Source organism: Pseudophryne corroboree, chromosome 3 (genome assembly GCF_028390025.1).
Source record: "Pseudophryne corroboree isolate aPseCor3 chromosome 3, aPseCor3.hap2, whole genome shotgun sequence".
NCBI lineage: Eukaryota > Metazoa > Chordata > Amphibia > Anura > Myobatrachidae > Pseudophryne > Pseudophryne corroboree.
In genome coordinates, this window is record NC_086446.1 from 611,797,270 (window position 1) to 611,823,713 (window position 26,444).

Here is a 26,444-nt window from a genome sequence, read left to right on the forward strand (position 1 = left end):
AAGAATCCCCTTCAATCCCAATCTGCTAGAGGAGTTGTTTTTTATTATAAGAGGGAGACCATTAGCATGGCCAGTATGGTGCTTGTGCATCTAACATGATATGCAAAAACAGCATACCCCTCCGAAAGGCTTCCATCCCCAGCTCAAAAGCACTTCGGGGGTCAATCAACAAAATTAGGACTCCTGGAGATGTGATGTTGCTATCCTAGTAGTTCTAGTATAAAGGAGATTGGTCTCTTTGACCAGTGCTGTAACAAGGAAGCACTGCTGCCTGTGCTGGCACTGCCCCCTATACCTGTGACCTCATTACTTCATGCCTAGGAGCATGACCGCTGAAACCCGCCACTAGGTACGGGGTGGGGCTGCTGACATCACAGCCAGCTTTGATAAGTAGAGCACTGTCTGCAGCATACTAAGCACACCGCGGGCAGTTCTGCAGTAGCGCTAGTGGTTGCAGGGTGTCGGTTCAGGATAACCCTAGTGTTATGATTCCCGTACTCCAGACCAGAGGAGATCTTATGGCAGAGGTCTGAGTACTGGGAAGATATGCTGGTTGTGGGAGCAGGAGAGCCTAGTAACCCCTGGCGCCCTAACTCCGTTGTCTCGCCCGTGTTATCAGAAATCCCCTGCGAGACTATGGTTGCTTGAGCCCATGGCAGCCGCGTTCGAAGGGCGGATTATGTCTGCCCAACCCCGATGCCCCCGCAGGTCTTAATGGGAGACAAAGGGAAATCCGAGACAGGGTGATAACAAGGGGCCCTCTGACTAAGCAACCAGGCCAGGGGTTACAAGCTAACTAACTTAAACCAAAGGTATGTGCGGACTAGCCGCCAGGGAAAAGGACAACCAAGGATCCACTGATCCGTTACTCCTATCCAGCACCGCTGGATACCAGAGTGGATCTGTGGGAGCGGAATCCTCCGCAAAAGCTCCAGAACACCAATAAACTAAATAATAAACAGTAAGCGGACAAGCCGCAACACACGGCTGCGCCGCGACTCACGAACACCACAGGATGTTAAAGGTGCTCGGTCAGACTCCAGGAAAAGATGACAAACTTCCGAGTACAGGATCACTGAGGACAGGAACAACCGGATTGAGCAGGACTGGAAACTCTCTGTAGCTGACACAGGAAAACAGGAAGCTATCACCGGCGTCTGTAAGAAGTCCTGAGAGTGCCTTTATTCAGGAACCCTCCAATCAGGACCCAGACAAGGTAATCTCAGGTAATGCCGTGCAGCTTGCATGCTGCACGGCCAGCACACCACAATGTAATTAGAACAGACCCAGCAACGGGGAACGCGGCCGAACGTGGCGTCCCCGTTGCTAAGGTCAGAGCGGCTCCGTGCGCCCGGCGTCTAGCGTTGCCAGGGAGCCGGCGGCTGTACGCGCACGGTGTCCCTGGTTGCTAGGCGCCGGGCCGCACCGACGAGCGGACCCCGGCGCCTAACAGTACCCCCCCCTTGAGGAGGGGTCAAGGAACCCCTAAAACCAGGTTTCTGAGGAAATTCTCGAAAAAATGCCCTTTTGAGCCTCGGGGCATGAAGATCCTCATCCAGGACCCAAGACCTTTCCTCTGGCCCATAACCTCTCCAATGTACCAAAAAATAAAGCCGACCCCGGGACAACTTGGAATCGAGAACCTTCTCCACCAAGAACTCCTGCTGACCCTGTACATTTATTGGTGATCTCCCCTGAGATATTTTACGAGGAAATCTACTAGACGAAACATATGGTTTCAGCAATGAGCAATGGAAGGTATTTCCGATCCGTAAAGTTTTTGGTAAACGTAACCGGAAAGCAACTGGATTGACTTTTTTGATAATGTGAAATGGTCCAATATATCTAGGACCCAATCTGGCTGAGGTTTGTCGAAGTTTAATGTTGCGAGTCGACAACCACACCCTGTCTCCTACTTTAAAAGTGCACGGCCTGTCAGAAAATTTCTTTTCCCGGAATGCTGCTTTTCTGAGAGCCAGGTGCACTTTTCTCCAAATAAGTTTAAGATGAGAGGTCAGGGCCAGAGAGGAGACAGAGGAATGTTGAAAAAATGAATTAGCTCTGGGGTGAAAACCAAAAACTGCAAAAAATGGAGACACATTGGTGGAGGAATGACAGGCATTATTATAAGCAAACTCCGCCAATGGAAGAAACTCAGACCAGTCATTTTGGAGTTTGGCCGAGTACAAACGCAAATATTGTTTTAGAGATTGGTTAACTCGCTCAGTCTGCCCATTGGATTGGGGATGATAGCCGGACGTTAAAGATAATTTCATCTTTAACGAAGCACAAAAAGACTTCCAAAATTGTGCAATGAATTGTGGACCCCGATCAGAAACAATATCAGTGGGTAAGCCATGGAGTCTGAAAACATGGCGGAGGAACAAGACTGCCAATCCCTGGGCAGATGGCAATCGGGGAAGAGCAATGAAATGGGCCATTTTGCTAAAACGGTCCACTACCACCCATATGACTCGGCATCCGGCTGACAGAGGAAGGTCCACCACAAAATCCATGGAGATATGCGACCATGGCCTAAGAGGAACATTCAAGGGCATAAGTTGACCTATAGGCAAAGAACGGGGAACTTTATGCTGTGCACAGACCTGACACGAAAAAACAAACTCTTTAATGTCTTTGGAAAGACCAGGCCACCATACTGAGCGGGAGACTAATTCCAAAGTCTTAGCGATTCCCGGATGCCCGGCAACTTTGCTATCATGAAACTCCGTCAAAACAGTTGCTCTCAAAAACTCAGGGACAAAAAGGCGACCAGCAGGAGTATTTCCAGGAGCTTGATGTTGAAGCAGCTTTAACTGGGTAAATACATCCTGTGTGAGGCCTGCCCGAATGACTGAAGACGGAAGTATGGGAGTAACAGGACTGTTGTCTTGAACTGGAAGAAAACTACGTGACAGGGCATCTGCCTTAGTATTCTTGGAACCTGGCCTAAAGGTGATAATGAATTTGAAACGAGTAAAAAATAAAGCCCAACGAGCCTGCCGGGCATTCAGTCGTTTAGCTGATTCAATATATTGAAGATTTTTGTGATCAGTCAAAACTGAAATGGTATGAGTCGCTCCTTCAAGCCAATGCCTCCACTCCTCGAAAGCCCATTTAATAGCCAGCAATTCCCGGTTACCAACATCGTAGTTGGATTCTGCAGATGAGAATTTCCTGGACATAAAGGCACAAGGATGTAATTCAAGGGAATCCGGATCCTTCTGAGAAAGGATAGCCCCTACTCCAACCTCCGAGGCATCAACCTCAACAATGAAAGGCAATTCTGGGTTGGGATGTCTAAGGACAGGGGCTGAGACAAAGGCTTGTTTCAAGGCCTGAAAAGATAACTCAGCTTCACGTGACCAATTGGTAGGATCTGCTCCCTTCTTAGTCAGTGCCACAATGGGAGCAACTAGGTCAGAGAAAGAGTGAATAAATCTTCTGTAGTAGTTCGCAAACCCTAAAAAGCGCTGAATTGCTTTTAAGTTGGTGGGTTGCGCCCAACTAAGGATGGCTTGGAGCTTCTTTGGTTCCATACGGAATCCCCGAGGGGAAATAATGTACCCTAAAAAGGATACCTCCGTGACATGAAATTCACACTTCTCCAGCTTGGCATATAGGTGATTTTCACGTAATTTCTTTAGAACCTGACGCACCTGGGTAACATGTTGTTCTACAGAGTCAGAATATATCAAAATATCGTCTAAGTAGACTACAACGAATCTTCCAAGAAATTCACGGAGCACATCGTTAATGAGATCCTGGAAAACTGCCAGAGCGTTAGACAGGCCGAATGGCATAACCAGATACTCATAGTGGCCTGACTGAGTACTGAATGCCGTTTTCCACTCATCCCCTGACTTGATTCTGATGAGGTTATATGCTCCTCTCAGGTCAATCTTAGAAAAAATCACAGCCGAACGTAGCTGATCAAAGAGGACAGAGATCAGCGGCAGAGGGTAAGTATTCTTTACCGAGATTTTATTCAAAGCTCTAAAGTCAATGCAGGGTCTGAGTGAACCATCCTTCTTCTCTACGAAGAAGAAACCTGCACTTAAAGGGGATTTAGATGGCCTGATAAATCCTTTCCCAAGACTTTCTTTCACATACTCATTCATGGCCACAGTTTCAGGACCAGACAATGCATATAACCTTCCTTTAGGCAACGTGGCACCAGGAATTAGCTCAATGGCACAATCATAAGGCCTATGGGGAGGCAGAATATCCGCATTGCCCTTGGAAAATACATCAACAAAATCCTGGTATTCCCCAGGAATGGGTGCGGGAACGGCGGCAGCTACTCGGATAGGAAGCGTAATACATTCTTTATTACAGATGGTACCCCATTGTAAGATCTCCCCCGACTGCCAATCAATGATGGGATTATGAAAGGCCAGCCAAGGGTGACCCAGAACCACAGGAACTGCTGGACAATGGGTAAGGAAAAACTCAATCTTTTCAGAATGCAGAGCTCCTACCGAGAGTAAAACAGGAGGTGTACATAGAGAAATAACCCCATTGGACAAGGGACTCCCATCTAAACCATGCATGGTGACACACCTACCCAAGGTTAACTGAGGAATACCTAAGGCCTTGGCCCATGTTAAATCCATAAAGTTCCCTGCAGCTCCACTGTCCACAAAAGCAGAGACCGAGGAACAGAGGCTGCCAAAGGAAACTTTAGCGTGGAACCAACAGTGAATTATTTGAGGAGATAAGCTGCAGACCAAAGTGAACCCCCTCACAACTCACTTGGTCAGGAAGTTTCCCGACTTGTTCGGACAACTACGGGCAAAATGTCCCTTACCTCCACAGTATAAACAAAGACCAGAATTTTGCCTCCTGGTTCTTTCTTCAGGAGACAATTTGGAGAGACCTATCTGCATAGGCTCCTCCATTTCTACAGGAATGGAAAGAACACAAGGAGTAGACCCGACAGATGCCCCTTTTTCAGCCCTCCGCTCTCTGAGCCGACGATCTATTTTAATAGAGAGCTCCATGAGTTTATCGAGAGTCTCAGGAGCGGGATACTGAAGGAGACTGTCTTTTATAGATTCAGATAAGCCGAGGCGAAACTGACTGCGTAGGGCTGGGTCATTCCATCCACAGTCGTTCGACCAACGGCGAAACTCCGTACAATAATTCTCTGCGGGATTCCTACCCTGTCTAAGAGCACGCAACTGACTCTCAGCGGACGCCTCTCTATCAGGGTCATCATACAATAGCCCTAAAGATTTTAAAAAGGCGTCTACAGACGATAAGGCCGGATCGTCTGTCTTTAAACCAAAAGCCCAGGTCTGAGGATCCCCCTGAAGCAGAGAAATAATAATTCCAACCCGCTGAGCCTCCGTACCTGAGGAGACTGGTCTTAACCGAAAATAAAGTTTACAAGACTCTTTAAAATTAAAAAACTGTTTTCTATCCCCAGAAAAACGGTCAGGCAGATGCATTTTTGGTTCAGGGATGACCCTTGGGGAAGTCCGTAACAGATCTTCCTGTGACCTCACCCGGAGGGACAGATCCTGAACCATCTGAGTAAGTTCTTGAATCTGACTAACTAGAAGCTGGCCAGGATTTGGCCCAACACCGGCGGGATTCATGAGGCCGACAAAATCTCCCAACTGAATAAGTGAAAAAAAATTAACTCCTGTTAATTTAAATTTTTTCTTTTGTCTGGCCGGTGATAATGTTATGATTCCCGTACTCCAGACCAGAGGAGATCTTATGGCAGAGGTCTGAGTACTGGGAAGATATGCTGGTTGTGGGAACAGGAGAGCCCTAACTCCGTTGTCTCGCCCGTGTTATCAGAAATCCCCTGCGAGACTATGGTTGCTTGAGCCCATGGCAGCCGCGTTCGAAGGGCGGATTATGTCTGCCCAACCCCGATGCCCCCGCAGGTCTTAATGGGAGACAAAGGGAAATCCGAGACAGGGTGATAACAAGGGGCCCTCTGACTAAGCAACCAGGCCAGGGGTTACAAGCTAACTAACTTAAACCAAAGGTATGTGCGGACTAGCCGCCAGGGAAAAGGACAACCAAGGATCCACTGATCCGTTACTCCTATCCAGCACCGCTGGATACCAGAGTGGATCTGTGGGAGCGGAATCCTCCGCAAAAGCTCCAGAACACCAATAAACTAAATAATAAACAGTAAGCGGACAAGCCGCAACACACGGCTGCGCCGCGACTCACGAACACCACAGGATGTTAAAGGTGCTCGGTCAGACTCCAGGAAAAGATGACAAACTTCCGAGTACAGGATCACTGAGGACAGGAACAACCGGATTGAGCAGGACTGGAAACTCTCTGTAGCTGACACAGGCAAACAGGAAGCTATCACCGGCGTCTGTAAGAAGTCCTGAGAGTGCCTTTATTCAGGAACCCTCCAATCAGGACCCAGACAAGGTAATCTCAGGTAATGCCATGCAGCTTGCATGCTGCACGGCCAGCACACCACAATGTAATTAGAACAGACCCAGCAACGGGGAACGCGGCCGAACGTGGCGTCCCCGTTGCTAAGGTCAGAGCGGCTCCGTGCGCCCGGCGTCTAGCGTTGCCAGGGAGCCGGCGGCTGTACGCGCACGGCGTCCCTGGTTGCTAGGCGCCGGGCCGCACCGACGAGCGGACCCCGGCGCCTAACACCTAGTAATGACCCTCCCTTTGAGACCTGCTTGTAAACACAAACAGTAAAAAAGTATGACACAATTTAAAATAAAGTTTAATCAAACAAAAGACCTTCCAAACCCTCATCCAGCAATTTGTTAACTATAAAACAACATTTTCTTGTTTCCTCAATATGTCCTATCCTTATAGGATAGATCATGGTATGTTCTTTTTGCTTGCTATCTCATAGCACAGATCAGGAAAAAATAGTCAGACCCACCTGCTAATCTGTATGACAGTCCCAATTCATTGCCAACAAATTACAAGTAGTCAACGTGTGAAAATGATGGTTACTGGAGCATACTTGCCTACTTTTGAAAAAGCATTTCAGGGAGATTGTGAAAGTAACACCTATCAGCGCGGACGTGTACTGCTACATCTGAGAGGTGTGTCACAAAATGACTTACATCCAAATGTAAATGAGCCCCAAAGTTAGTAAGATCTACTTGTTGAAGAAAATACTCTTATATTTTGCAGGATTTGTTTGTGTATTATGTTTTACAAGAGGTTCCATATACTGTAAGTGGCCACAAGAAACCTTTAAAATGCATGTAGCCATAGGGATCATTATAACCAATACAGGTAAATGGCACTGATGATCCCATTTAAATGTATGTATCTATGATTTCTTTTTTTTCAGGGAGATTGAGGGACCATTCAGGGAGTGAGGGAGATTGCTACTATTTCAGGGAGTCTCCTGCAGAATGAGGGAGGGTAGGCAACTATGTACTGGAGGCAAGGGGCAGCGCTGGTTAGTCCTGTGTGTGTGCAGCCATTCCGCTTCAGAGCTGTGTAGTAAGTTGGTAAGTCATGTTTATTGTGACTTTTTAATTTAATTTTATTTTAGTTACTTATTTATTTTATACAGCCAATGGGAACTGGAACTAGTAGGGGCTGATTTTGAGATGAATGCCGCAGTGTCCATGTCTGTGTCTTTTTCCAGTATTGTTTCTTCAACTTTGTGCAAATAAAGCACTTCAGTGCTACAATCCCATCACTGGTGTGCAAGCCAATCTGCAAAGACTAAGGCATCCTCCTTGAGCACCTTCAGAAACTGAAATACCACTAGATGAATCTTTAGATGAACCATCGGACGCACCTGTGGCAGATGCAGATTACCCGCCTGGATATAGCCTCCTTGTGAATGTGTGTACGCAGGGGCATTGAAATGAGGAGGGGGTCTGTGTGCAGCCTCCGTCCGTCCCTACTCCTCTGTAGTCAGCAAGGAGTAGACTCTGAGCACTGGGGTCACTAGTAGACTGTAACGCAGTGCCCAAGTTTAGTGCACATGCGCAGGTCTCTGGAAAAATGGCCACCGCTTTTTCTTGGTGACCATTTTCCTGGTGACTTCTGCTGCGCTGCTGCTGCATGTGCAGACCTCTGGAGGGGTAAGTATTGAACAAATGGGTGCAGGGTGTGTGGGGTGGGCCCCCCTGCTCCCACCGCACACCCTGCACTCGTTAGAGATATGCCACTGATTGTTCGTAACCAATATCAGCGATACGCCCTTCACACTTTCGTGACGCCCATAAGGTGGGCTGGCTACATACTTCTACTTAGCCATATCCCTGTCACCACCCAGGAATTCCCAATGCATTTTCAAAACGTTTGTGACACCATGCGTCTCCAGTATGTCTTAATCACAATCCAACATCAGCAGTATGTGCCAGTGTGTCAGCCCTCCAGTGTTTCTGTGAGGAGAAGGGGCACTGTGTTGTGCATTCTCTCTAATCGCAGCATGAAGACCAAGTTGCCCATTTTCTCATCATTTGTTTGTATAAATACACTGTACTCTGAGAGGGGGTAACTCTCAAATCACTTGCAGTTCCCCTTGCTTAGTGCGTGCTTATGCTACAGTGAGAGGCGCAAACATAATAATGCTTCGGAAAGCCCAGCAAAACATGCACTGCATATTTGTTACTCATCTCGTGATATATTGCATTACTTCCTAAAGCAGAACAGGTAATACAAGGAATTTCAATGTTTTACACTTTGAGAAATACACTTGATGTAATATAATGTATTCCCTTAAAGCGACAACACGCGAAAGAGAATTTGGCGCATTATGCATCTGGGATTTTATCAAAATTTTTTTTAATCAACTGCAGGTAATGTCAATAATAACAATGTACAAATGTGGATCCTCCGCCACCTCAGAGACTAACTCCTTATACATGTTGCTCCATCCCCTTCTCAAATAACTGTCTGTATGCACTTCTGCAAGAGATGCTATAGAAAAGGTAAATACAGGTTGAGTATCCCATATCCAAATATTCCGAAATACGGAATATTCCGAAATACGGACTTTTTTGAGTGAGACTGAGATAGTGAAACCTTTGTTTTTTGATGGCTCAATGTACACAAACTTTGTTTAATACACAAAGTTATTAAAAATATTGTATTAAATGACCTTCAGGCTGTGTGTATAAGGTGAATATGAAACGTAAATGTATTGTGTGAATGTAGACACACTTTGTTTAATGCACAAAGTTATAAAAATTATTGGCTAAAATTACCTTCAGGCTGTGTGTATAAGGTGTATATGAAACATAAATGCATTATGTGCTTAGATTTAGGTCCCATCGCCACGATATCTCATTATGGTATGCAATTATTCCAAAATACGGAAAAATCCCATATCCAAGATACCTCTGGTCCCAAGCATTTTGGATAAGAGATACTCAACCTGTATAGAGTTGTGGGGAGGGAGTGCTAATATCATGTTGGACTCACATTGGCTACTTTTCTAAGTACTTGATTAATTTTGGCAAATATGCAAGTGATTAATTCATATATAGTCGTGTTTAGCAAATGTACACAAATTTACAAGCAGTATGCAAACAGCACCTCTCACATTATGTGGAACTGAGCTTGAATCCTTTTCTCGCACAGCATTGTACAATGATGGGAGTGCTGCTATTTTAATGAGGGTTGCATTACCTAGGCTAAACATCTGCTGCTGCTAATCATGGCTCTGTCGGAGATGGAAGGGGACTGAGTCCCCAGGAGCTCTGCCCTTTCCTATACGACTACTGCAGCTGTTGTGTACTCTAATCTACAGTGCAAATCACATTGGGCTAAATATAATCAGCAGGGTCATTTTACACAGCCCAGTATAAAGTAAGTCTTTATTAAAATGCAATAAAAGAAACAACAACCCAGAAGCCAAGGTCTATTTTAATGGATAATCACATTAAATAGCATTGCTAACCAGCAGCAAATGTAGCACTGCTAGTCGGGTTAATTCACAAGAAAAAGCTCCAAACATAATACAGTGCTTAGTACTTAGTAAACTTGCAGTATTACGCACTGGACAGTCAGACTGTTCAGGAGCAACATGTTAGCAGGATCTTGTATGCATTTCTGATTCATCTACAAGAAGCTGTAGCTAAGGTTCACAAGTATATACTTTTCAATAATTACCTAGAAATCTGTGTGAGTGTCCAGCCCTGGCTGTCTCCTCTTAATGGATATTGTCCAAGGGGAAAAGAGGCTGAAATGAAACAATCCTGATTAAACCGAAGTGCTTATCCAAGAGAACAATCCTGGATGTGTTATCCTGAAATTTCAGGCAAATGATTGTATGAAGCTGAGTCAACCTGTCACCACTGAAGAAGCAGCATTTGTCAGTGGCAGGTCCTGTGTTATTTTGAGCCCTCCACACCATGTGCCTACAAAGCAATTCACCTCATTGGACAGGAAGACTTCAGGCAAGTGCCCATCATTCCTGCAATAGCTTGTACATTACATGGGAAATAAACTGTTGGACTACTTCCTTTCCTAAACAGTTTCCTCCACAAATAATCAAATTCATTACTTCCAAAGTGCACTGGTATAAGGTAACCGTCATGCAGTAGAGAACAATTGAATCTGTAATTCAATGGTTGGAGACTACTGTATGATTATCATCATTTAGTTAGAAAACCCAAACATATTATGTATCTGCAACGCACTAAAATAACATTATTTTATTTACTAACATCAGTTCCTGTCCAGTACAATCTACCACAACCAACCAATCAACCAGTTACCACAGGTAAAGAGAGTACACATAAGTACCACATTTTTTGACATAAGACAATTATACTATCAGCAGGGCTGGTGCTAGGGTGTTTGGCGCCCCCTGCAAACTATAAATTTTCCCCTCCCATACTTTACAAAGGGACAGCGCACATCGAAAAAGGGATGTGGTCTCACAAGGAAGGGGCAATCGCCACACAATTGTACTTCCATTTAAAATGCCGCCAGTAGTGGCGCTGCTTACACATAACTTACAGTTGTAGGGGTGGTATTTGATATACCGGCTGTTGGGATCCCGGCGCTCAGTATACCGGCGCCGGAATCCTGACAGCCAGCATACCGACAACTATTCTTCCTCTTGTGGTGTCTACGACCCCGCGGAGGGAGAATAAATAAATAAATATGCCACCACACCCGCAGCGTGGTAAGCGCTGTGAGCCCGCAAAGTGATCTTTTGCACATGCCCCGCGGTAGGGATCCTGGCGCCGGTATGCTGGGCGCCAGGGTCCCAACCGCTGGTATAACATACTACTACCCATACCCAGTTGTAGCACAGCTTACACATAACGCCACAGTAGTAGCACTGCTTACACATAACCTCAGTAGTAGCGCCGCTTACACATAACGACCCCAGTAGTAGCGCAGCTTACACATAATGGCCCCAGTAGTAGTGCAGCTTACACGTAACGCACCAGTAGTAGCGCAGCTTAATGTAATGCCCCAGTAGTAGCGCAGCTTACACGTAATGCCCCAGTAGTAGAACAGCTTACACGTAACACCCCAGTAGTAGCGCAGCTTACACATAATGCCCCAGTAGTAGCGCAGCTTACACGTAACGCCCCAGTAGTAGCGCAGCTTACATGTAATGCCCCAGTAGTAGCACAGCTTACATGTAATGCCCCAGTAGTAGCACAGCTTACACGTAATGCCCCAGTAGTAGCGCAGCTTAACGTAATGACCCAGTAGTAGTGCAGCTTACACGTAGCACCCCAGTAGTAGTGCAGCTTACACGTAACGCCCCAGTATTAGCGCAGCTTACACGTAACGCCCCAGTATTAGCGCAGCTTACACGTAATGCCCCAGTAGTAGCACAGCTTACAAGTAACACCCTAGTAATAACGCCCCAGTAGTAGCGTAGCTCACATGAAATGCACCAGTAGTAACACCCCAGCAGTAGCGCAGCTTACATGTAATGCCCACAGAAGTGCAATTTATTCACATCCCCCACTCCCCCACACAAATACACACACACACACACACACACACAAACACACACACACACACACACACACACACACACACACACACACACACACACACACACACACACACTTTCTCACTCTCCCTGGCTGTGGCTGGAAGGATCTGGAGCAGCATGTCCTCCTCTGTGCCACTGCAGTGTGATGGGCCTGTGTAGCTCTGCCCCCTCAACCCATTTAGCTCCGTCCCCTCCATCCGTGTAGCTCTGCCCCCTCCATCTGATCAGTCACTGTCACAGGAGGGGAGGGGGAGAGGAGGCTTTCAGCTGCCAGCGCCGCTGCATGTCATGCAGTGACAGGCACAGCAGCTGCAGCAGCAGCAGGGGGCACAGGCGAAGCAGCGGGGATGCAGAGCAGGTAGAGCGCCTCTCCTGCCTGGAGCTTACCTGCACTGCATCCGTTTGCTGAGCGGGTAGCGCCGGGCCTGACTATCAGTACCATATGTTTTTAAACTGTGGGAATAAACTGGGTCACCTATTGAAAATAAGATTTTACTCACCGGTAAATCTATTTCTCGTAGTCCGTAGTGGATGCTGGGAACTCCGTAAGGACCATGGGAATAGCGGCTCCGCAGGAGACTGGGCACAACTAAAGAAAGCTTTAGGACTACCTGGTGTGCACTGGCTCCTCCCTCTATGACCCTCCTCCAGACCTCAGTTAGGATACTGTACCCGGAAGAGCTGACACAATAAGGAAGGATTTTGAATCCCAGGTAAGACTCATACCAGCCACACCAATCACACCGTATAACTCATGATACTATACCCAGTTAACAGTATGAAATAGAACTGAGCCTCTCAACAGATGGCTCAACAATAACCCTTTAGTTAAACAATAACTATATACAAGTATTGCAGACAATCCGCACTTGGGACGGGCGCCCAGCATCCACCACGGACTACGAGAAATAGATTTACTGGTGAGTAAAATCTTATTTTCTCTGACGTCCTAGTGGATGCTGGGAACTCCGTAAGGACCATGGGGATTATACCAAAGCTCCCAAACAGGCGGGAGAGTGCGGATGACTCTGCAGCACCGAATGAGCGAACTCTAGGTCCTCCTCAGCCAGGGTATCAAACTTGTAGAATTTAGCAAATGTGTTTGACCCCGACCAAGTAGCTGCTCGGCAAAGTTGTAAAGCCAAGACCCCTCGGGCAAGAAGAGCCCACCTTCCTCGTGGAATGGGCTTTCACAGATTTAGGATGCGGCAGTCCAGCCGCAGAATGTGCAAGTTGAATCGTGCTACAGATCCAGCGAGCAATAGTCTGCTTTGAAGCAGGTACACCCAACTTGTTGGGCGCATGCAGGATAAATAGCGAGTCAGTCTTTCTGACTCCAGCTGTCCTGGAAACATAGATTTTTAGGGCCCGGACTACGTCCAGCAACTTGGAGTCCTCCAAGTCACGAGTAGCCGCAGGCACCACAATAGGCTGGTTCAAATGAAAGGCTGAAACCACCTTTGGGAGAAATTCCTCAATTCCGCCCTATCCATATGGAAAATCAGATAAGGGCTTTTACATGACAAAGCCGCCAATTCTGACACACGCCTGGCCGAAGCCAAGGCCAACAGCATGACCACTTTCCACGTGAGATATTTTAGTTCCACGGTTTTAAGTGGTTCAAACCAATGCGACTTTAGGAAATCCAACACCACGTTGAGATCCCAAGGTGCCACTGGGGGCACAAAAGGGGGCTGAATATGCAGCACTCCCTTAACACATGTCTGACCTTCAGGTAGTGAAGCCAGTTCTTTTTGGAAGAAAATCGATAGAGCCGAAATCTGGACCTTAATGGAACCCAATTTTAGGCCCATAGTCACCCCTGACTGTAGGAAGTGCAGAAATCGACCTAGCTGAAATTCCTCCGTTGGGGCCTTCCTGGCCTCACACCACGCAACATATTTCCGCCATATGTGGTGATAATGGTTTGCGGTCACTTCTTTCCTAGCTTTAATTAGCGTAGGGATAACTTCCTCCGGAATGCCCTTTTCCTTCAGGATCCGGCGTTCAACCGCCATGCCGTCAAACGCAGCCGCGGTAAGTCTTGGAACAGACAGGGCCCCTGCTGCAGCAGGTCCTGTCTGAGCGGCAGAGGCCATGGGTCCTCTGAGATCATTTCTTGAAGTTCTGGGTACCAAGCTCTTCTTGGCCAATCCGGAACAATGAGTATTGTTCTTACTCCTCTCCTTCTTATTATTCTCAGTACCTTGGGTATGAGAGGCAGAGGAGGGAACACATACACCGACTGGTACACCCACGGTGTTACCAGAGCGTCCACAGCTATCGCCTGAGGGTCCCTTGACCTGGCGCAATAACTTTTTAGCTTTTTGTTGAGGCGGGACGCCATCATGTCCACAAGTGGCCTTTCCCAATGTTGTACAATCATTTGGAAGACTTCTGGATGAAGTCCCCACTCTCCCGGGTGGAGGTCGTGTCTGCTGAGAAAGTCTGCTTCCCAGTTGTCCACTCCGGGAATGAACACTGCTGACAGTGCTAACACATGATTTTCCGCCCATCGGAGAATCCTTGTGGCTTCTGCCATCGCCATCCTGCTTCTTGTGCCGCCCTGTCGGTTTACATGGGCAACCGCCGTGATGTTGTCTGACTGGATCAGCACCGGCTGGTGTTGAAGCAGGGGTCTTGCCTGACTTTGGGCATTGTAAATGGCCCTTAGTTCCAGAATATTTATGTGTAGGGAAGTCTCCTGACTTGACCATCGTCCTTGGAAATTTCAGCCGATGCATCTGAAGATGCGATCCGGACCACTTGTCCAACAGATCCCACTGAAAGATCCTTGCATGGAACCTTCCGAATGGAATTGCTTCGTAAGAAGCCACCATCTTTCCCAGGTCTCGCGTGCAGTGGTGCACCGACACCTGTTTTGGTTTTAGGAGGTCTCTGACTAGAGATGACAACTCCTTGGCCTTCTCCTCCGGGAGAAACACTTTTTTCTGTTCTGTGTCGAGAACCATCCCCAGGAACAGTAGACGCGTTGTAGGAACCAGCTGCGACTTCGGAATGTTCAGGATCCAGCCGTGCTGTTGTAGCACTGCCCGAGCTAGTGCTACTCCGATCAACAACTGTTCCCTGGACCTCGCCTTTATAAGGAGATCGTCCAAGTACGGGATAATTATAACTCCCTTTTTTCGAAGGAGTATCATCATCTCTGCCATTACCTTGGTAAATACCCTCGGTGCCGTGGACAGACCAAACGGCAACATCTGGAATTGGTAATGACAGTCCTGTACCACAAATCTGAGGTACTCCTGGTGAGGGGGGTAAATGGGGACATGCAGGTAAGCATCCTTGATGTCCAGTGATTCCATGAAATCCCCTTCGTCCAGGCTTGCAATAACCGCCCTGAGCGATTCCATTTTGAACTTGAACCTTCGTATATAAGTGTTCAAGGATTTTAAATTTAAGATGGGTCTCACCGAACCGTCCGGTTTCGGTACCACAAACATTGTGGAATAGTAAGAAAAAAGGAATTGGATTCCCCAGCACCCTGGATGATAACAGTAACCAGATATAAATCCCACATGATAATAGAATTCAGAGATCTTCGTTACACATATTTGCGCAAAGCCCCAAAGCCGCATCAAGGCCTCTCTGTATATTTGGGGTCCCTAGCGCTATATCTAGGTGCAGGGTGTGGCACCCCAAAACACCAGAATGAGCCAGAAAGCCCAGCGTGGCATACCAGTGTAAAAAACTATAGTGTTAATAAATTAGTATTTAGGAAGCCGAGGCTATAGAGAGGGTGATACAAACATGAAATGTAATTAAAATAGAGAAATAGTGTTAGAAAATTAATAAGTGAAAAGTGTTAATAGAATGTAAAGGTATGCCACACTAAAGCCATCCAGCTCAGCCAGTCCAGAGGCACCATGACTATTATCATGTGGGATTTATATCTGGTTACTGTTATCATCCAGGGTGCTGGGGAATCCAATTCCTTTTTTCTTGCTCAGAAATACCCCTTCCTTTCGAGCACCTGAATGATATCACTAAGCTAATTGAGCATTTACCAATCTATATGTCTATTGTGGAATAGTAACCCCGTCCCTGTTGAAGGAGGGGTACCTTGACTATCACCTGCTGCGAATACAGCTTGTGAATTGCCTCCAGCACTGCCTCCCTGTCCGAGGGAGCTGTCGGCAAGGCAGATTTGAGGAAACGGCGAGGGGGAGACGTCTCGAATTCCAGCTTGTACCCCTGAGATACTACCTGTAGAATCCAGGGATCCACCCGTGAGCGAGCCCACTGGTCGCTGAAGTTCTTGAGACGGGCCCCCACCGTACCTGGCTCCGCCTGTGGAGCCCCAGCGTCATGCGGTGGACTTAGAGGAAGCGGGGGAGGACTTTTGTTCCTGGGAACTGGCTGTATGCTGCAGCTTTTTCCCCCTACCTCTGCCTCTGGGCAGAAAGGACGCGCCTTTAATCCGCTTACCTTTCTGGGGCCGAAAGGACTGTACCTGATAATACGGTGCTTTCTTTGGCTGTGAGGGAACATGGGGTAAAAATGCTGATTTCCCAGCTGTAGCTGTGGAAACGAGGTCCGAGAGACCATCCCCAAACAACTCCTCACCCTTGTAAGGCAAAACTTCCATGTGCCTTTTAGAATCAGCATCACCTGTCCACTGCCGAGTCCACAATCCTCTCCTGGCAGAAATTGACATTGCGTTTATTTTAGATGCCAGCCGGCAAATATCCCTCTGTGCATCTCTCATGTATAAGACTGCGTCTTTAATGTGCTCTACGGTTAGCAAAATAGAGTCCCTGTCTAAGGTATCAATGTTTTCTGACAGGGAATCTGACCACGCAGCTGCAGCACTGCACATCCATGCAGAAGCAATAGCTGGTCTCAGTATAATGCCTGAGTGTGTATATACAGACTTCAGGATAGCCTCCTGCCTTCTATCTGCAGGTTCCTTTAAGGCGGCCGTGTCCGGAGACGGTAGTGCCACCTTCTTTGACAGACGTGTGAGCGCTTTATCCACCCTAGGGGATGTCACCCAACGTGACCTGTCCTCTGGCGGGAAAGGGTACGCCATTAGTAACTTTTTAGAAATTACCAGTTTCTTATCGGGGGAAGCCCACGCTTCTTCACACACTTCATTTAATTCATCAGAAGGGGGAAAAAACACTGGTAGTTTTTTCTCCCCAAACATAATACCCTTTTTTGTGGTACCTGGGGTAATATCAGAAATATGCAACACATTTTTCATTGCCGTAATCATGTAACGGGTGGCTCTATTGGAATGTACACTAGTCTCATCATCGTCGACACTGGAGTCGGTATCCGTGTCGACATCTGTGTCTGCCATCTGAGGTAGCGGGCGTTTCAGAGCCCCTGATGGCTTTTGAGACGTCTGGGCAGGCACGGGCTGAGAAGCCGGCTGTCCCACATCTGCTATAAGGTCGTCAAACCTTTTATGTAAGGAGTTGACACTGTCGCGTAATTCCTTCCACATAACCATCCACTCAGGTGTCGACCCCGCAGGGGGTGACATCACATTTAGCGGCACCTGCTCCGCCTCCACATAAGCCTCCTCATCAAACATGTCGACACAGCCGTACCGACACACCGCACACACACAGGGAATGCTCTGACTGAGGACAGGACCCCACAAAGTCCTTTGGGGAGACAGAGAGAGAGTATGCCAGCACACACCAGAGCGCTATATATATAGGGATTCACACTACCCACAGTGATTTTTCCCCTATAGCTGCTGATATTACACAGATTGCGCCTAAATTTAGTGCCCCCCCTCTCTTTTTTTACCCTATGTAGTCTGGAAACTGCAGGGGAGAGCCTGGGGAGCGTCCTTCCAGCGGAGCTGTGAGGGAAAATGGCGCCAGTGTGCTGAGGGAGATAGCCCCACCCCTTTTCCGGCGGACTTCTCCCGCTTTTTTATGGAATATATGGCAGGGGATTTTACACATATATAGTCTTAATGACTATATTATGTGTTATTTTGCCAGTAAGGTACTCTTATTGCAGCCCCAGGGCGCCCCCCCCCCCCCCCCCCAGCGCCCTGCACCCTTCAGTGACCGGAGTGTGTGGTATGCATGGGGAGCAATGGCGCACAGCTGCAGTGCTGTGCGCTACCTTAATGAAGACCGAAGTCTTCTGCCGCCGATTTTAAGGAACATCTTCTTGCTTCTGGCTTTGCAAGGGGGACGGCGGCGCGGCTCCTGGACCGGACGACCGAGGCTGGGCCTGTGTTCGATCCCTCTGGAGCTAATGGTGTCCAGTAGCCTAAGAAGCCCAAGCTAGCTGCAAGCAGGTAGGTCCGCTTCTCTCCCCTAAGTCCCTTGTAGCAGTGAGTCTGTTGCCAGCAGATCTCACTGAAAATAAAAAACCTAAATACAACTTTCTTTTCTAAGAGCTCAGGAGAGCCCCTAGTGTGCATCCAGCTCGGCCGGGCACAAGATTCTAACTGAGGTCTGGAGGAGGGTCATAGAGGGAGGAGCCAGTGCACACCAGGTAGTCCTAAAGCTTTCTTTAGTTGTGCCCAGTCTCCTGCGGAGCCGCTATTCCCCATGGTCCTTACAGAGTTCCCAGCATCCACTAGGACGTCAGAGAAACTAATGTACACATACAAACTTAAGTTATCGTTCTGGTCAGTTTAGAACCCAAGGCCCAAAGTTGTTGGTAAATAATGCTAAATATTATATGCACCCAGGGCAGTAGAGAGCCTGTCTGGGTCCAGGTACTTTTCAGAGGTGTGGCCTAATCATAGGAGGCGTGCTGATGCACCCTCAGAAAGAATACTGAAAAAAAAATGGTATTTTAATGTATCCATGGCCACACTGCAGCCCAGCAAACAGCATTGTGTGCTGGGCTGAGGATAAGAGCTGCAGCTGCTGCTGCCAGTTAAGAGGGAGGGTGCCTGGGCCCTCACTGGGCCCCTCTATCAGACCTAGATATATAGGTGGGTGGATCTATCATTAGTAAAATAAACAATTCTTTAATTGGTTCAATTGCAACAGACCCCAGAAACTTATCTGCACAAATTTCAGATAGAGGAACAGACTAGATAGATGTAACGGGTCACGCTACCAATTTAACCCTAATACGTGCCAGTGGTTAAAGGTTAATAACAATTTATTAAAATTACACACATATAAATCACTTTGAAAGATAGAAATGCTAAAATACAGACAGCACCAGAAGATAGATATGCATGTACCAATCAAGGATGTATGTAGCAATCGAGGATGTAGTGGCTACTTATGTTACAATTCAAATCATGCATGTATCTTAATTCCTCAGTGGGAATTACGTGGTAATAAATGTTGCAGTCCAGATGCATACAAATTAAAGTATCTAAATTGAGCCAGATGTTACAAAACCAGCTAGAGACTGGGGTCCGTTAAAGAAATAAAGTTGTTTAAGGTGTGTGTATCCAAGCTATGAAATTTGTTAATTAGCTCACAGGTGATCACCCAGAAAATGCTAATTTGAGCCATATGATGGCGAGCCGTTATCGATACCGCTACTCACTCTATCCCTGTGAGGCGGGACCTGTTTGAAGGTAAGAGGAGGAGTCTCTCCCGAGCATCCTCGGGTGATGCGGCTGGATGCTGGCATCTGCTGGCAATGGCTGTGATAGGCACACAAGGGTTCAGCAGCTGTGGTGATTTGTAGTCGGATTGCTTGGGACAGATTCCCCAGTACTCTCCGGTTGTACAGGGAGTCCTAGACGCATCACTTCCTGTGACTTTTTCGATAGGTTAGCAGTGATTCACATTTCCCTCACTTCCTGTGACTTTTTCGACAGGTTAGCAGTGATTCACAATTCCCTAGCTTTAGAACAAGTAATATTTAGCAGTGATTCACATCTACCTAGCTTTACAACAAGTAACATTTAGCAGTGACGTGCATCTCACAAGCTTTACAGCAAGTAACATTTAGAAGCGATTTACTACTCCCTAGCTTTGCAGCAAGTAACATTTAGCGGTGATTCACATCTTCCTAGCTTTACAGCAAGTAATATTTAGCAGTGATTCACATCTACCTAGCTTTACAACAAGTAACATTTAGCAGTGACGAGCATCTCACAAGCTTTACAGCAAGTAACATTTAGCAGTGATTTACGTCTCCCTATCTTTACAGCAAGTAGTGGGGTACACATGTAGTGATGTGTGCTTAAATTCTAAGCAATCTTACTAGATAACTTAGAAATAAAGCACACATCTATCCGTGTGTATGCCCCATAGCAATAGCAATGCGCGGGCCAGGGCGTCGCTATTGCTGACTCTAGATTGGCCTGCAGGTAGGCCAAATCTAGGAGTGATTGACATCTCACAAGCTTTACAGCAAGTAACATTTAGCAGTAATTCACATCTCCCTAGCTATAGAGCAAGTAACATTTAGCAGTGATTCACATCTCACAAGCTGTAGAGCAAGTAACATTTAGCAGTAATTCATATCTCTTTAGCTATAGAGCAAGTAACATTTAGCAGTGATTCACATCTCACAAGCTGTAGAGCAAGTAACATTTAGCAGTAATTCATATCTCTTTAGCTATAGAGCAAGTAACATTTAGCAGTAATTCATATCTCTTTAGCTATAGAGCAAGTAACATTTAGCAGTAATTCATATCTCTTTAGCTATAGAGCAAGTAACATTTAAAAGTAATTCATATCTCTTTAGCTTTAGTGCAAGTAACATTTAGCAGTGATTCACATCTCCAAGCTTTAGAGCTCTTTTTGAAGGCTGGTATCCAGACCAGAGAGTCTCGAAACATGTCAGCGTTACCAACTTTGTGTCTATGGTGTTCTGGACTTTTGGATGGTGACCATTTCTGGATTCAAGTATAGGATCCTGAGCAGGGTATATCTGGAATACTGTGTACAGAGCATACACCACCTGATGCTCCTCTTCACTAGACTTGGTAGGATCTATCACCATTTATATCACCACCATATGTGATTTAATACTCTGCAATGCTAGCAATAGCCACTACTAAAAGCCATAGCCACTATTAAAAGGACATTGGATCTAGGTCTTAGTCTCATCATTTTGTTATATTTCAGTATTTTTTTTATTATTATTTGACATGACTGTTTTATTGTGATTTTAATACTTCTGTCTGCTTACAACTTGTTTTACTCTGGTTGTTTGCTCCTACTTAATAACTAAAGGATATTGATTCATAGCCTATATATCTGCTTTTTATACTCCTATTGGCTATATTCAATTGAAGTCGGACACTCTCTGACGGAGAGGATACAACACGTGACTACTCAGTAGCATCTGCCCATTTCCCCTCTCATTCCGACAATTCATTTCCGCCCTCTCTTATGGGCAAAAATGAATGGGCGAAAATGTGCCATTTTCGACAGCGGCGGGGTCGAAACACATGGATGAGCAGAGATTCCACTCATCCATGTGTTTTTCGACTTGTTGGAATTACCAACAGGGCAGAATAACAGCACTTCAACTGAATATTGAAATGTCGGAAAGTTCAGAATATCCACGGAAAGTGCCGTCTTTCCACCCTGTCCGAACTCCCGACCGTTATTAAATACTCCCCTATATCTACATTGTATTTTATTTGTCTAAATGTATTTTTAATAATGTCATTTTTATTAATCATATAAACATTCATATAGTCTCATTTGGGAATAACAGATAACTTATCTGTAGTACCATCTTCCCTGATATATCCGAGTAGCGCCATTGGTGGGCACACAACACCTTTTTCCCATACTTGCCTACTCTCCCGAAATGGGCGGGAGTCTCCCCACCGCTTGCACCCCCGGTTACTTCAGCTGACCCCGGAACGATTACGCTATTTGCGCTAAATTGCGTCATCATAGTCCCGCCCCCGCTTTACAATGCTGGTAATGTGGGTATTGTAAAGAAGTGGGCATGGCCACGATGATGCAATTGCATCTCCACACCCCCGGACTACCTCCTTCACGCCCCAGACCGCCTCCTCTACGCCTCCAGAACCCCCCCTCCTGTGCGACCTGACTGCTCCCTCCCGGACGGAGCAGCCAGTATGTAGGCAAGTCTGCTTTTTCCTTCACGCTATCAAATTGGAGTTCAGTAGGGGAACCCTGTTGCCACTTCAGGCCTGCTTACATTCAGTGAAGCGCACTGACTTACCTCAACCCACGCTTTAAACAAGAACATTTAACAGTGATTCACAGCTCCCTAACACATGGCTATTCTATTTCTTTTGTGAAGGGAGTCCTTAGTCAAGGCCATAACTAGGAGTGTGCAATCGGTGCCACAGAAGGCCTGATTCATGTTTTAAGTAATGAAAAAAAGCAAGCACCAGGGCAAACCATGATGCACTTCAGGTGGGGCAGATGTAACGTGCAGAGATTTAGATTGTGGTGGCTGTGTTCAAACTGAAATCTAAATTGTAGAGTAAAAAAAAAGCTGTCTAACATTTGTTGGCTACACGCAGAAGCAGGCAGTATTTACCATACACAGAAAAAATATACAGTAAATATATTTGCTCCCCTTGCATGGCAACATGGTTTGTTCCAGACACAAAGGTTACTTGCTTTTTTGCTTTATTTACAAGCATGAATAAGGCCCAAAGTGCAGATTTCTGTAGGTAGCTCCAGATATGCAAGCTGCAACGTGAAACAGCGCTGGCGGACCTGCCTCATTCGCATAGCTACATGTGCTCAGGGGTGTGTGGCTGGTACAGGGCACTAGTAAGACCTGTTATAGCCCTGTCCTCAGTAGTGAGACAGATGTCCTTGTTTCTGTAAGAAATTATGTATATGCTAAGGGAATGCACGTACTGTAAATACATAAAATAAGAATTTACTCACCGGTAATTCTATTTCTCGTAGTCCGTAGTGGATGCTGGGAACTCCGTAAGGACCATGGGGAATAGCGGGCTCCGAAGGAGGCTGGGCACTCTAGAAAGATCTTAGACTACCTGGTGTGCACTGGCCCCTCCCACTATGACCCTCCTCCAAGCCTCAGTTAGGTACTGTGCCCGGACGAGCGTACACAATAAGGAAGGATTTTGAATCCCGGGTAAGACTCATACCAGCCACACCAATCACACCGTACAACTCGTGATATGAAACACAGTTAACAGTATGAAACAATAGAGCCTCTCAACAGATGGCTCAACAATAACCCGATTTAGTTAACAATAACTATGTACAAGTATTGCAGATAAACCGCATTTGGGATGGGCGCCCAGCATCCACTACGGACTACGAGAAATAGAATTACCGGTGAGTAAATTCTTATTTTCTCTAACGTCCTAGTGGATGCTGGGAACTCCGTAAGGACCATGGGGATTATACCAAAGCTCCCAAACGGGCGGGAGAGTGCGGATGACTCTGCAGCACTGAATGAGAGAACTCCAGGTCCTCCTCAGCCAGGGTATCAAATTTGTAGAATTTTGCAAACGTGTTTGCCCCTGACCAAGTAGCTGCTCGGCAAAGTTGTAAAGCCGAGACCTCTCGGGCAGCCGCCCAAGATGAGCCCACCTTCCTTGTGGAATGGGCATTGACAGATTTTGGCTGTGGCAGGCCTGCCACAGTATGTGCAAGCTGAATTGTACTACAAATCCAACGAGCAATAGTCTGCTTAGAAGCAGGAGCACCCAGCTTGTTAGGTGCATATAGGATAAACAGCGAGTCAGATTTTCTGACTCTAGCCGTTCTGGAAACATATATTTTCAGTGCCCTGACAACGTCTAGCAACTTGGAGTCCTCCAAGTCCCTAGTAGCCTAGGCACCACAATAGGCTGGTTCAGGTGAAACGCTGACACCACCTTTGGGAGAAACTGGGGACGAGTCCTCAATTCTGCCCTATCCATATGGAAAATCAAATAAGGGCTTTTACAAGACAAAGCCGCCAACTTTGATACTCGCCTGGCAGAAGCCAAGGCCAATAACATAACCACCTTCCACTTGAGATATTTCAGATCCACGGTTTTTAGTGGTTCAAACCAATGTGATTTTAAGAAACTCAACACCACGTTGAGATCCCAAGGTGCCACAGGAGGCACAAACGGGGCTGACTCTGCAGCACTCCTTTTATAAATGTCTGAACTTCAGGTACTGAAGCTAGTTCTTTTTGAAAGAAAATCGACAGAGCCGAGATCTGTACCTTAATGGAACCCAATTTAAGGCCCATAGTCACTCCTGCTTGCAGGAAATGCAGAAATCGACCTAGTTGAAATTCCTCTGTTGGGGCCCTTTCGGCCTCACACCATGCAACATATTTTCGCCATATGCGGTGATAATGAGTTGCTGTAACCTCTTTCCTGGCTTTAGTAAGCGTAGGAATGACTTCCTCCGGAATGCCCTTTTCCTTTAGGATCCGGCGTTCAACCGCCATGCCGACAAACGCAGCCGCGGTAAGTCTTGGAACAGACAGGGCCCCTGCTGCCGCAGGTCCTGTCTGAGTGGCAGAGGCCATGGGTCCTCTGATATAAATTCTTGAAGTTCTGGGTACCAAGCTCTTCTTGGCCATCCACGAGTATCGTTCTTACTCCTCGCCTTCTTATTATTCTCAGTACCTTTGGTATGAGAGGCAGAGGGGAGAACACATAAACCGACTGGTACACCCACGGTGTTACCAGAGCGTCCATAGCTATCGCCTGAGGGTCCCTTGACCCGGTGCAATATCTTTTATAGCTTTTTGTTGAGGCGGGACGCCATCATGTCCACCTGTGGCCTTTCCCAATGGTGTACAATCCTATTGGAAGACTTCTGGAGGAAGTCCCCATTCTCCCGGGTGGAGGTCGTGTCTGTTGAGAAGATCTGCTTCCCAGTTGTCCACTCCGGGAATGAACACTGCTGACAGTGCTAATACATGATTTTCCGCCTATCGGAGAATCCTTGTGGCTTCTGCCATCGCCATCCTGCTTCTTGTGCCGCCCTGTTGGTTTACATGGGCGACTGCCGTGATGTTGTCTGATTGGATCAGTACCGGCTGGTTTTCAAGCAGAGGCCTTGCCGGCCTCAGGGCATTGTAAATGGCCCTCAGGTCCAGAATATTTATGTGTAGGGAAATAACCTGACTTGACCAAAGTCCCTGGAAATTTCTTCCCTGTGTGACTGCCTCCCAGCCTCAAAGGCTGGAATCCATGGTCACTAGGACCTAGTCCTGTATGCCGAACCTGCGGCCCTCTTGAAGATGGGCACTCTGCAGCCACCACAGTAGAGATACCCTGGTCCTTGGAGACAGGGTTATCAGCCTATGCATCGGAAGATGCGATCCGGACCACTTGTCCAACAGGTCCCTCTGAAAAGTTCTTGTATGGAACCTGCCTAATGGGATTGCTTCGTAGGAAGCTACCATTTTTCCCAGGACTCGCGTGCAATGATGCACCGCTACCTATTTTGGCTTCAGGAGGTCTCTGACTAGAGATGACAACTCCTTGGCTTTCTCCTCGGGAGAAACACTATTTCTGGTTTATGTCCAGAACCATCCCCAGGAACAGTAGACGTGTCATAGGAACCAGCTGTGACTTTGGACTGTTTAGAATCCAACCATGCTGTTGTAGCACTTTCCAAAATAGTGCTACCCCGATTACCAACTGCTCCTTGGACCTCGCCCTTAAAACGAGATTGTCCAAGTACGGGATAATTACAACTCCCTTTTTTTGAAGGAGTATCAACATTTCGGCCATTACCTTGATAAAACACCCTCGGTGCCATGTACAGTCCAAACGGCAGTGTCTGGACTTGGTAATGGTAATCCTGTACCACAAATCTGAGGTACTCCTGGCGAGGATGGTAAATGGGGACATGCAGGTAAGCATCCTTGATGTCCCAGGATACCATGTAATCCCCCTCGTCCAGGCTTGGAATAACCGCCCTGAGCGATTCCATCTTGAACTTGAATTTTTGTGTTCAAGGATTTTAAATATAAAATGGGTCACACCGAACCATGCGGTTTCGGTACCCCAACCCGTGTGGAATAGTAACCCCGTCCTTGTTGAAGTAGGGGCACCTTGAGTATTACCTGCTGGGAATACCGCTTATTAATTGCCTCTAGCACAGCCTCCCTGCCTGAGGGAGTTGTCAGCAAGGCATATTTTAGGAAACGGCTGGGGGGAGACATCTCGAATTCCAGCTTGTACCCCTGAAATACTACTTGAAAGAAACAGGGATCCACCTGTGAGCGAGCCCACTAATTGCTGAAATTTTTGAGACGGCCCCCCACCGTACCTGGCTACACCTGTGGAGCACCCGCGTCATGGTGTGGCCTCACAGGAGGCGGGGGAAGAATCTTGATTCTGGGAACAGGCTGACTGGTGCAGCTTTTTTCCCTCTACCCTTGTCTCTGTACAGAAAGGAAGCGCCATTTGACCCGCTTGCTTTTCTGAAGCCGAAAGGACTGTACCTTTGTCTGTGAGGAAACCTGAGGTAAAATTATTTCTTCCCAGCAGTTGCTGTGGATACGAGGTCCCAGAGACCATCCCCAAATAATTCCTCACCCTTATAAGGCTCTCTATGCGCTTTTTAAGTCAGCATCACCTGTCCAGTGACAGGTC

The 26,444-nt window shown here is 46.9% G+C and overlaps 1 protein-coding gene across 3 annotated transcripts in view; it reads right to left on the reverse strand.

Annotated features, from left to right (window-relative positions):
* The window catches only part of MYPN (myopalladin), a 519,866-nt gene that overhangs the window by 226,986 nt on the left and 266,436 nt on the right, over window positions 1-26,444 (reverse strand). For 2 of the 3 annotated variants that reach the window (XM_063961611.1, XM_063961613.1), the window contains one exon: window positions 10,090-10,159. The exons of the other annotated variant lie outside the window; for it this stretch is intronic. Coding sequence is in view for 1 of the 2 variants with exons in the window: in XM_063961613.1 (XP_063817683.1) it covers window positions 10,090-10,159 (70 nt within the window). In the remaining variant the exon portion in view is untranslated. The remainder of the gene's footprint in view (window positions 1-10,089; window positions 10,160-26,444) is intronic. 3 annotated transcript variants of the gene reach the window in all.